Source organism: Vulpes lagopus, chromosome 4 (genome assembly GCF_018345385.1).
Source record: "Vulpes lagopus strain Blue_001 chromosome 4, ASM1834538v1, whole genome shotgun sequence".
In the NCBI taxonomy this organism is placed as follows: Eukaryota; Metazoa; Chordata; class Mammalia; order Carnivora; family Canidae; genus Vulpes; species Vulpes lagopus.
Window position 1 is genome coordinate 25368915 of NC_054827.1, and position 12196 is coordinate 25381110.

Genomic DNA, 12196 nt, shown 5'->3' on the forward strand with positions numbered 1-12196 from the left:
GTGAGAGAAAGTACAGAACCATTCCAGCGAAGGCCACTACAAATTCATGCCATCCGTTCAAGGCCCTCACTGTTGTGGTATGTTCTGTGTGTGAAGATTGGGTTGTTTGTTTGCCTTCATGTTAGTGAATAGTATTGACAAAATATTCTAAGTGATGTACAACTTCTTAGTATTATCTTTGTCAGGTTTTAAAGATTAGAAGCTCACTTGCAATTTTATATTTTGAAAAGAATGCAAATGGTTGGTTTTGGAAGCTTAGATGCTTGTATAATGCTTCCTATGGTGGGATAGATGGGGTGAGTGGATGATTTTAAGTGGGACACAAACATTTTGTACATATTTCTTTTAGGGAGTCTGAGAATAAAATATAGTTAATACAGTAAACTGAATTCTCTCCAATGCCATTGCTTAGAAATAGAATAAGTTTTTAAAAGTAAGCTGAGTTAAAGTCAATTTAAAGAAAAACTGTAATTATGTAACAGGCCGGTTGGCCCACAGATGCACTGTGAAAGCGGCCATGAAATGACACGACTTCACTACCACTTAGTGGTCTTGACAGCTTTCTCTTGGGGTCCTAATAGAGGAAGAAACAGAGTTATCTAGACTATGCCAAGAAAAGAGAACCAGACCCTCAAAGCTGTACGAAAATAGGGCTTACTTCATGTTCTTGGCCTCTTTGTGTGACATGTTTCATGGGTCAGTTTTGTGCAAAGCAGTTATTATGGAAGCAGTTATCATGTGTCAGCCAGATTTTCAGTTTATTAACATATTCTGAGATAATAGCAGCCTTTCCATTTTGAGACCAAATTTTTCAAATTACTTGTGGATGAGGATGAGTCTCTTTGTTATGTGAACATGAGTTCATGTAACAAACTCTCTTTGTTACGTTATACAATGATAAGATTTAGAGGTTTTTTTTTTTAAGGTTTTATTTATTTATTCATGAGAGACACACACACAGAGAGAGAGAGAGAGACAGAGAGAGGCAGAGACATAGGTAGAGGGAGAAGCAGGCTCCCTCTTGGGAGCCCAATGCAGGACTTGATCCCAGGTTCCCCAGGATGACGATCTGAACCAAAGGCAGAGAATCAGACACTGAGCCACCCAGGCATCCCAATTGAGATGGTTTTTTAAGTCATCTCTACACCCAAAACGGGGATAGAACTCATGACCCCAAGATCAAGAGTCACACGTTTTACTGAGTGAGCCCACATGCCCCTGATTTAGGTTTTTGTTTTTGTCTTTCTAAACTCACAGTCCAGGATCAAATGGACCTGTTGGACATTCAATATTTGGGTGTCCATGTGTGTATTTGGGTGTGCCATTTGGCTCATAGTACCTTATGTTTTTATCACTTTACTTTGCTTCCACACCTAAACTAAGTCCTAAGGGAAGTCCCAAGGGAAGAAACCATGTCTTTGTCTTTTTCTTTTTTTCTTAAATCTTCAGTACCAGTATAATAGCTTGTTAAAGTAGACATACAAATATCTATGGGCAGACATCAGGTGTATACATCCAATACTTGAAAGAAAAACCCTAGTATGGAAAAGTCCAAGCATATGCATCATGAACACACCATCTAGAACTTTCTAAACCCTGTTTCATGGATGTATAAGAGGAAGGCTGGGGAAAGATATCAGTTAAATGTATGCTTCCTCTTTCCTAATAGAAAAAGCAAAATACAATACACCATGGGGAAGACACTATTGTAAGAATTACACAGCAACCAGAGAGAGGAGAGGCTCCTGACCTCCACGGCCAGCATGATATAAGCAATGATGAGCTGGGCGTGGGCCCAGGTGAGAGCTCTATAGAACAGCTGCATCGGCCAGGATCTGATAAACAAGCTGGCAAAGGTGTGAATCAGGTAATCAGCTTCCACCATCAGAGCCCAGCAGAGGAAACCAAACACCTGTCCTGGATGGAGTCCATGCCACCAGGCGGAGAAGGCGAATGTCTGCAGCAGTGGCCAGGCCCCGCCCTGCTGGAATACCAGGCGTCTGAGCCACCGTGCTGTGCTTTGGTTCCACTTTCTCGTGAACAGGGATATCCTGTGGGTTGTTTCCAGTGTCCAGATGTCCGCATCGGAGATGGATCCCTCCTCACCAGGGCTCTGACCAAACCCAGGTCCAAAGCCCGCTGCATGGAGGAGGGCGTCATCCAGGATCCAGCAGGAGTAGTAGGTGAGTTTGAAGAGCCCGGCTGTGGACCACATGACAAAGATGCACTGGAGCTGCTGGCAGTGGGTCAGACCTGCTCCTGCAGTCAGCACCTTCCTCAGGATTACCTTTAGGCACTCGAGGCCCAGCATCTGCAGACCCTTCCAGGGAAGAACCCAGACAGAGCGCCTGGGACACAAATTCCTGGACCTTTGAACGCAAGCCTGAAATTTCTGGAAGGAACACAGGGGGCCTCCTAGAAGAGCCGGGAAAAAAAGCAAGTAGCTGAAATAGGGGAGTGCCTTACACAGATGCTCAGACAGAGAGCTTCTGTCCCTGAGGCCTCTTGATGCTCCCTCCACTTTTCCCTCAGAAATGTCCAGAGAGAGGGATGTGACCCTCTGGGTCAAGAGCATGAGGGAAGAAAGAGTGATGCAGAACCTGAAAGAGATTTATTTAAAATGTAAAAATGTTCCATATTCCTTTCATCCCATTCCAATCCCTCCCACATGACCCCACAGCAAATAGCTCTGAACAATGAAGACCGATGTCCTGCCCTGCAGTGTCCCCACAAAGACTCTTGGAGTAATTCAGACCACAGGCTACTCTGGTCAGGATCAAAAGATAAATCATTAGTCAGGCAACTAAAAAAATGACAAGGAATATTATGGGGAAATATTCTAATATTCCTAATAGTGGCTTATACAGATTAGGATCAGAGACCCGGGAGAAATTTGCCATAGAAGAAACAAAAATTTATTACTGAAGGGACTCTAAGAAGATGAAGATTTTAAATATGAACCAGTCCCTGATAGTAAGATTCTGCAGGCTTTGGGATCTGTGCTCAGGAACAGTGAGTCAAGCTAGGGGTTCAGGGTGTGCACTGAGTCATTAGCAGTTTGAGTTGTGTTCTTAACCAATCACCTGAACTGCTTCTACTTCAGTGTCACAAGGTAGAGAAGATCCTGCTGGCAAGGCTATTATGGAGAAAATTAATGAAAATTATAAGATGCCTTCTACAATCAGGAATGCTCCCCTGTGGAGAGAAAATTGCACTGTTTCCCACCTGCTGCTGTTTCTGTGAGTCTGAGGACAACTCATCTCCTCACCTGACTTATCCAAGCAGTGAGCAAGGTAGCCTCCAAACGCCACCAACCCTTGTTTGTACACCTGCTGTCATGGGCTGAATGTGTTCCCCTCCAAATTCATATATTGAAGCCATAACCCCCAGTACCTCAGAATATGACTGTATTTGGAGATAGGATGATGAAGTTAAAATGAGGTCACTGGGGTAAACCCTAATCATATATGACTGGTGTCCTTATAAGAAGAGGGGATTAGGACACAGACACACGCAGAGAGAAATCCAGATGAGGACACAGGGAAAGACAGCTGTCTACAAGCCAAGGAGAAAGACCTCGGAAGAAGGTGAACCTGCCAACACCTTGACCTCGAACTTCCAGGCTCCAGAGGAAGTAAATTTCTGTTGTGTGAGCCACCTGGTCTTCGGTACTTTGTTAAGACAGCCAGAGCAAACTAATCCATCTTCCCATTTTAGCTCTGGCTCAGCCCTCTTCCCAGTGGCCAGATCCTGTTCAACTTGCTCCTCTGGCCCCTATCAGGTCCCAGCTTCCTACAGAAATCCTAATTCACCACACCCTAGTTAGTAATCCCCACTCCCTACCCACTTGCCATCTTGCCTCTTCTTCCAAGAAGCAAACCCTAAAGCCTCTGGTAAAATGATGAAGATAAAAGAATTCCGGCTGTGGTAAGGATGACAAAATGAGTAAACCAGTGGCAAACAGAAATCAGAGAGGTGACCCGCCTCAACAGGTCTCAGCCCTTGTTCTCTGAGTGACCATGTACCCACAACCACTTGTGATAACAGAGGAAGCCACTGACCACAGGCCCCAAGATTGCAGAGATACCTGATTTCCCCTACCTTGGTGATGTCACCAACTTATGAAAACACTTCTCTAGACTATAATTAGTGTCTCGTTCTCTTTCCTAGACTGGGTAACCACCCTTCCTCTGGGAGACTGGAATAGCTGAGTCTCAATGAAAGCAAAGCTCTTGCTCAGCAACTTCCATGGGAAGGCAGCAAAGGTTTACAGTGGTCCTTCCTGGTCCTGCTAACGGGGAGGAGAGCTACTGGCTGTGTGTCCAAACCACCCACTCTGAGCTGAGCAAACTGTGCTTAGTCACCTCCAGGCAGGCCTCATCTGTGGGCACTGGGACTCCTGCTTCAGCGCCTTTTTCAGGCACAACGATAACTAAAGCTAAGTGCAAGACACTGTGCTACACAGGCAACACGTGGTAGTTATTTATAGTCATATAATTACACTTATATTATCTCGAACATGAGTCTTGCAAGACAGCTATTGTCACACACACACACACACATACATATACATATACACATGCACACACATTATTTTTTTTTACGAAAAGAAATTGAGGCTGAGAGGTTAAATGACTTGCTTAAGGTTGCACCACTCAAATGGGCAAGAATTTGAATTTAAACTCAATACCCAAGTTCTTTCCACCTCCACCATGGTGCAAGCTAAGCCTTGGTTGCTTTCGTATAGCCAAATGAACAGGCTGCTTTACCTCACGGAAGGACGTTCTTGCAGATAATACTCAGTATAGTGCAGCCCCAGGTGACACAGCGTCTGCCAGCCCATCTGAAAGAGGAAAGCCCACCTGTGGACATCCTGTGGGCCCAGCGAGCAAATCAGAACCGTGGCACACAGAGCAGGGATGAAGACCAGCACAGCAAAGGGACCCATAGCAGCCAAGGCCAGGGCGGCCCCCCCAGCCAGGAGAAAGAGGTATCTGAAAGAAAAGGACATGTGTGAGACTGATTTGGAATGGTGTGACAAATGAGTCACTCCCGATATCATTCTGGATACTCCAAAGGAGCTAAGCCCCATGTAGCACCTAAAGAAGCCATACTGTTATCACCCCAAAGTCTTTTTGTTTTTCTGAAGGAAAGAACCAAGGGAGAAAAAGCCAGAGTCCATTCGAAATGACTATCTCAGGAGATAATTTTTTTTAAAGATCTTATTTATTTATTTATTTATTTATTTGACAGAGAGAGAGAGAGAGCATGAGCAGGGGGAGGAGCAAGGGGAGAGGGACAAGCAGACTTCCCACTGAGCAGGGAGCTCAATGAGGGGCTCGATCCCAGGACCCCAGGATCATGACCTGAGCTGACGGCAGACACTTAACCAACTGAGTCACCCAGGCGCCCCTCTCAGGAGACAAATTTTGATTCCCACCTTAGTGATCCTGTGAACCTCTCTTTGATGTCCGCCACTCAAGTGGGAACAATACCTGCCCCTGATAATCCTGTGGGTCACAGCTCCAGAAGGTTTCCTGGTGGGGATATCTTAAAAATCTAGTGGCTTATTGCCTGAATGAAAAGTGTTGTGAACCTAGCCAGCTGAGGATCTAGGAAAGCTCTCTAGACATCACTTCATCGAGATGAGGCTCTTCCCTTTTTTTGCTGGGTTACATTGCCCTGAACCATTCCACAGACAGTGGGAAAGGTGACGCCATGCCACTCTCTAAGTGTTTGAAAACTCAGTTAGAAAATCTTTATAGATGCTCTTCACCCTTTTGACTGCACTTTAAGATCGTATGAGTTGGTGGGTTTTTTTAATGTTGTTTGTGGAAACTGCCTCCCTCGGAAGCTGGTAGATGACCTGAGAATGTGCAGAGACCTGGGGGATTTCACATTATAAGGACTCAGTTCTTTCCATAGTATATGGAGGTTGGTTGGTTGGCTGGTTTTACAAAGTTTGCTGTTTTGTTTTTGTTTTTGTTTTTAGTAATCACTACACCTGACATGGGGCTCAAACTCATGACCTGAGATTAAGAGTCATAGGCTCTCCCAAATGGGTCAGCCAGGTGCCCCTGTTTGTTTTAATTGGTACCAAATTAATAAATCTGAATGAAAAGGTGTGAAAATAGGTAGTGACTACTCAGGGATAGGAAAATTGAGTCAAAGAGGCCTATGTTTTGTTGACCATCACTGGGTATACTCCATGGCTCCGTGGCACAGTGACACACACACAGTGGTGAGAGTGTCATTCTTGGGAGGGACTGGTAGGCTCTCCAATGTGAGAAGCTCTATCACACAAGGCGGGGGCCATTTCTGTGCTTCTCTTTGAGTTAACCCACCCCAATCAATGCTGTGGGCCAAACCTTCACCTCCCTGCCATGGAAAAATAAGGGGTACACGTATTTCTTACACAGCAGAAGTGGAAGCTGGAAGTAGCAACTGCCCTAAGGCTTTGTAAACATTAAAATGTTTACACATGTACAATGTAGGCTACATGGTATGTTGAGTGCTTATTTTATTCTAGGCATTGTGCTAATAATCCCTTTCTAAGAAATATCTTTATTTATCCTTAAAATACCCTCATGACATAGGCATTATTATTTCCATTTCACAGATCAACTTGGAGAGAATTTATTCACACACACAAGGACACTCAGGAAGGGAGGGACCCAGGACCTATCAGGCTGACTCCAAAGCCAGAAATCTTAACCCTCTGGGAGTGAACTTTTGTTTTTGCACTTGTTTTGCTTTATTGTTTGTGATTCTTTCTCAATAGGAAACTTTTTTACAACCACCCTCCCATCTCCTAAATGAAGGAAAGGCTATTGACCAGTTGTGAACTTGTAGTAACATACTACAGATTGTGTATGTAATAACATACCAAATTCAGAAATTCTAACTGATTATTAGATACAGCTAGATTTTACTTAAAACCCCCAATGTATTAAAATGTTAATTTCTGGGATGTCTGGGTAGCTCAGTGGTTGAGCGTCTGCCTTTAGCTAAGGTCATGATCCCGGAGTCCTAGGATTGAGTCCCACATCAGGTTCCCTACAGGGAGCCTGGTTCTCCCTCTGCCTATGTCTCTGCCTCTCTCTCTTTGTATCTAATCAGTAGATAAATAAAATCTTTTTTAAAAAAAAATTTTCTAAAACAAGTGAATTATTAGGAGGTAGCCTTCTGGCAATGGATTTTCACTTTACAAAAGGATATTCCGCAAACTTCTTTAAAAACAGAGACTATCTTGGAGCGCCTGGGTGGCACAGTCCATTGAGCATCTGACTCTTGGTTCCAGGTCATGTTTGATCTGGGGTCATGAGATCAAGCCCCAATTTGGGCTCCATGCTCAGCAGGGTGTCTGCTTAAAATTCTCTCTTCTTATCCCTCTGCCCCTCCTCCCTGCTCTCTCCCTCTCTCTCTAAAATAAAATAAGTCTTTAAAACGGGGACTGTCTCTCATGTATAGAATCTACTAGCTATACAAAAATCATTTCAATCAAGTTATCAAATCTCTAGTGACAATAATTTTTAAATCCCAGATTGAGATATAGTTAATCTAACATATTTTTTGACTTATTCCATTTCTCTGAGAAACCATACAAAGGCATTTTTAAAATCACTTAGTTATATATTTAACAAAATTTAATTTTGTTGAAAATGATAAAATTCCATGAACTTAGGACTGTTCAAGAATATGGAGGACATATGGTAGGGGTATAGATGTATCTGTTTGAGGAATTCTTGTACCATCTCAACATCTATCTCTCCCTAGAGTTTATTTTTATCCTTTTCCCATTTAATGTAAACCTACCAAACTTTGAGTCAATGCAGTCATGATGTCAATTTCCAGTTCCATTTCACTCTATCAGGGATACTTATAACCAAGCAATCAATAATCAGTGATAGTGATAATCACTTAAAAACAACCATATAATTAATTATTGAATCTTCATGTCTGCATCCCAATCCGTGCTTTTTGATCTACTATGGTATTCATAAATGTAAGAGTAAAATTAGTCCTTAAGCCTACCTGGCATGGATGGAAAATGAATCCATAATGCAGAGATAATTAAACAAAAGTGCAAAAGGAAAAGCAGCCCCTTGATAAAGTGATACAGGATGGAGGAAAAACAGCTGAAGCCAATCCATTATGAACCGGAACAAAGATACTGTCCTTTTCAGAGTCCTTAACAGGTACCTTTCTGTAAGAGAAACCTCAAACAGGCTCTCTTTGATCTTTTTATATGGCTCAGGAAGCCTGGGTGAGTACAGAGCAAACAAAAGGGCTGGCAAGAAGCAGTATAAAAGTTGACTTTCTGATAAAGGGAACTGCACTATAGAAACCAAAACACATTTGGGTATTATATTAAGAATGTACAGAAAACATTGCTTTCAGAAGTTCTCGTTTTGTTTAGTTTACATACTGCGTTGTTTGCCTTTCCAGTCATCTGACTGTCATATTTTCTTCACTAAGCTCATGAAAAATCTTATTTTCCAGTTGTGAACAGATAACCGGTCGGCTGGCAAAGGGGAGCAAGGACATGAGCATGAGGAAGGGAGGCAGGTTCTCAAAGAACAGAAGGATTCCTCCTCCCAACCATCGCTGTCCTCCTTCTGCTATTTCTTTCTCTTTTTTTTCATAGTACCTATCACCACTTCTTACGTATCTATTTATCAACTAGTTTGTGGTCTGTCCCCAGCTATAATGTAAGCTCTAAAAGGGAGAAATTTTGTTTTGTTTATTGCTGTGTCCCCCGCATATAGAACCGTACTGGGCATATGCTTTATACTCAGTAAATACATATGAAACTTTAAAAGGGTTTAAGGAAGTAAAGTGTAGAGAGGAACATTTAAGGAGATGCTTTTCTCCAGAGCATGGTCAAGAAATACAAAAGACTGCCTAGAAGCAAGACAAAAACAAGTCATCTCTTGGCTAGTAGAGTCCATCTACTGAGCCCAGAGTATTAGAGTGATGTACCTGACTGGCCATTTTTCATCTCTGAAGACACATGCAACAGCAAACAGCCTTAAATAAAGGACAGGAGAGTACAGCCTGATACAAAAGCGTCTTAAGAGCAAGGACCACCTCTTAGTGAGAGATAGCTATGCAAAGAAGGAAAAGCAGAGAGAGAATCTCCTATTAACTAAGGGACTCTAAGCTAAATCTCTTCTGACACTGAACTCCTTGATTAAAAAATTAGGAATAGGATGGCTGGGTTGCTCAGTGGTTGAGCCTCTTCCTTCATGATCGCAGGGATCTGGGATTGAGTCCCACATCAGGTTCCTCACAGGGACCCTGCTTCTCTCTCTGCCTATGTCTCCACCTCTCTCTCTGTGTCTCTCATGAATAAACAAATAAAATCTTAAAAAAAAAAAAAATTAGGAGCATCTGGGTGGACCAGCCGGTTAAATGTCTGCCTTGGGCTGGGGTCATGATCTCAGGGTCCTGGGACAGAACTCCCACATCAGGCTCCCTGCTCAGTGGGGAGCCTACTTCTTCCCTCTCCCTCTGCCCTGCCCTCAGTTGTATTCTCTCGTTCCCTCTCTCTCAAATAAATAAAATCTTTTTTTTAAATGAGATATAATAAAGCCTGTTCATTATGAAGATTAGATAAAGTATGTAAAAGCATGGAGTCTAAAGCTGGTTGATGACTGTAGTTGAAAGTAAAACAATTGGATAACAATAAAAATGGCAGCATTATTGGGCTACCATTTTATGATAGATTGGTGCCAGGCACTAGGAATATAAAGATGAATAAGACATGGCCCCTGCCTTCAAGCAGCTCTCCATCTACTAGAGGGATGGAAATGGCAATGAATACTTTCATCCAAGAACTACAGGGGCTGTATACCATGGGTATCAAGTAGTGGTAAATAAAGAAGCAATTATCTGCGAAGATAGGGCCTTTTTAAAAAGCAAGAGAAACAGAAATGCTTAAATTGGCACTGGAGGGAGGTTTCCAAACAGATGGACGGCTTATTCCACGCCACAGGTAGCACAAAGATCTAGACAACAGAACAATGAATAAGCTCACATAATATTGAACATATTAAAATGCAATCACATCCCCCATGAAATATAATTGTTAGGTACAGAAGAATTGAATTGCAGTTAATTTGTTGGGAAAAAAGTTACTCCTTTTGTGTTTGTTTTAAATATTTATTAAGTCCTACTTGTAGTTTTCTTTTTGTGTTTTGGAATCAGCACATTTTTTTAAAGATTTTATTAGAACGTGAATGCATGAGCGGGGGGAGAGGCAGAGGGAGAAGGAGAAACAGACTCCCCACCGAGCAGGGAGCCCCACATGGAGTTCAATCCCAGGCCCCCAGGGTCATGCTTTAGCCAAAGGCAGACACTTAACGACTGTGCCACCCAGGCACCCCTGAAATCAGTACATTTTATTTTCAGGTCTCAGTTTGTAGGTCCCGAAAAAGCTTATAGGCTCTAGACACTGTACCTAATGTTGATAAAATGGTCCTTCCCACATGTTATCATGGTTAATTATTGTATCGACTCAGGCTTCCAATCAGTTGGGAGTCCATAAGAACAAAGACTGAGGTTTCCTAAAGAAGCAGCAATTCTACCTCCAAATTGGGACATAGAAACCCTGAGTTTCCAGCATGTAGATTTTGGATTTGAGACTACAAAATCAACTCTTCCCTGAATTTCCAGCCCATAGGTCTGCTTCCATGAATTTCAGATTTGCTAGCTCCCATAATCACATAAGCCAACTCCTAAAATAAATGTGCGTGTGTAATCTCCCATGGTTCTGTTTCTCTGGAGAACTCTAATACACATGCCTTAGAAGTCTTTCAAATTAATTTAGAAAGACATTGCTTGAAAAGGGGTAAGTGCTTATATGCTTGGGGACCATATAATGGTTCTAAATTTGTCCATATATTTATTCAGTAATTTTTTAAGATGTTATTTATTTATTCATGAGAGACATACAGAGAGAGAGAGAGAGAGGCAGAGACACAGGCAGAGGGAGAAGCAGGCTCCATGCAGGGAGCCCGATGTGGGACTCGATCCCAGGTTTCCAGGATCACACCCTGGGCTGAAGGTGGCGCTAAACCGCTGAGCCACCAGGGCTGCCCTCAATAATTTTTTTGAGTATCAACTATGTTTCAGGTACTGTGGTCAGTATTGAGTAAAGAGTGGTGACAAATTTATGTGTCTACTTTCAAGGAACTTAGTCTTTGGGGGAGATAAGATAAAAAAATTACAGCAGCTGAATGGTCCTTTTTTTTTTTCTTTTTCTTTTTTTAAAAGATTTTATTTATTCATGAGAGAGACAGAGAGGCAGAGACATAGGCAGAGACATAGGCAGAGAAGCAGGCTCCATACAGGGAGCCCAATGTGGGATTTGATCCCAGGACTCCAAGACCACGCCTGGGCTGAAGGCAGGTGCTAAACAGCTGAGCCACCCAGGGATCCTTGCATTTTTCTTATGTAAACTCTATACCCAATGTGGGGCTCAAACTTGAGACCCCAACATCAAGAGTCTCATGCTCTACTGAATGAGCCAACCAGGCACCTGAATGAGGGGTCCTCTTCTTATTCCATGGAGAAAACCAACAATATAGCAAGAACGACCTGATTGGGTGGTTAGAGACGGTTTCTCTGAGTGTGGTGGTCATTTTTTCTATCAATTTAGCTAGAATACGGTTCCCAGTTATTCAATCCAACACCAGCCTAAGTGACATTTTGAAGGTATTTTATAGATGTGAGTAAAGTTCATAACCAGTTGACTTTAAAGAAGAGAGATTACCCTAGAAAATCTGGGTGGGCCTGACCCAATCAGTTAAAAGGCTTTAAGAGCAAACCTGGAGCTTCCCTGAAGATATTCCACCCATAGACAGCAGCTTCACCACATGCATGAGAATTCAAGCCTGCCCTACAGACTTCTTGGCTATGCAGACTCCACAATCATGTAAATCGATTCCTTGCAATAAACCTCTTAATTTATATCTCTTAGTGGTTGTTTCTCTGGCTGAACCTTAATGCACCCGGGATGTGACATCTGAGACTTAAACCCTCAGACTGGGGTTAGGGCAGGGAGTGGAGCAGTTGGAAGCCCTCTGGGGCAGACAGTTAGCTTGGCTTCATGGAGGATGAAAGTGTGATCTGAGGAAGAGGAACATGACATTAAGGAAGAGAAAGTAGGCAGGGGCTGGATCTAGCCGAGAAG

At 42.8% G+C, this 12196-nt stretch overlaps 1 protein-coding gene across 2 annotated transcripts in view; it reads right to left on the reverse strand.

Annotated features, from left to right (window-relative positions):
• Positions 1 to 1117: 1117 nt before the first annotated feature.
• The window catches only part of MBOAT4 (membrane bound O-acyltransferase domain containing 4), a 198109-nt gene continuing 187030 nt past the window's right edge, over positions 1118 to 12196 (reverse strand). Inside the window, exons 3-4 of one of the 2 annotated variants that reach the window (XM_041751309.1) lie at positions 4863 to 4994; positions 1118 to 2600 (exon numbers count right to left, since the gene is read on the reverse strand). In XM_041751309.1, coding sequence (XP_041607243.1) covers positions 1637 to 2600; positions 4863 to 4948 — 1050 coding nt within the window. In that variant the 5' untranslated portion in view covers positions 4949 to 4994 and the 3' untranslated portion in view covers positions 1118 to 1636. Of the gene's footprint in view, positions 2601 to 4769; positions 4995 to 12196 lie in introns of both variants that reach the window. The other variant, XM_041751308.1, reaches the window with a different exon arrangement.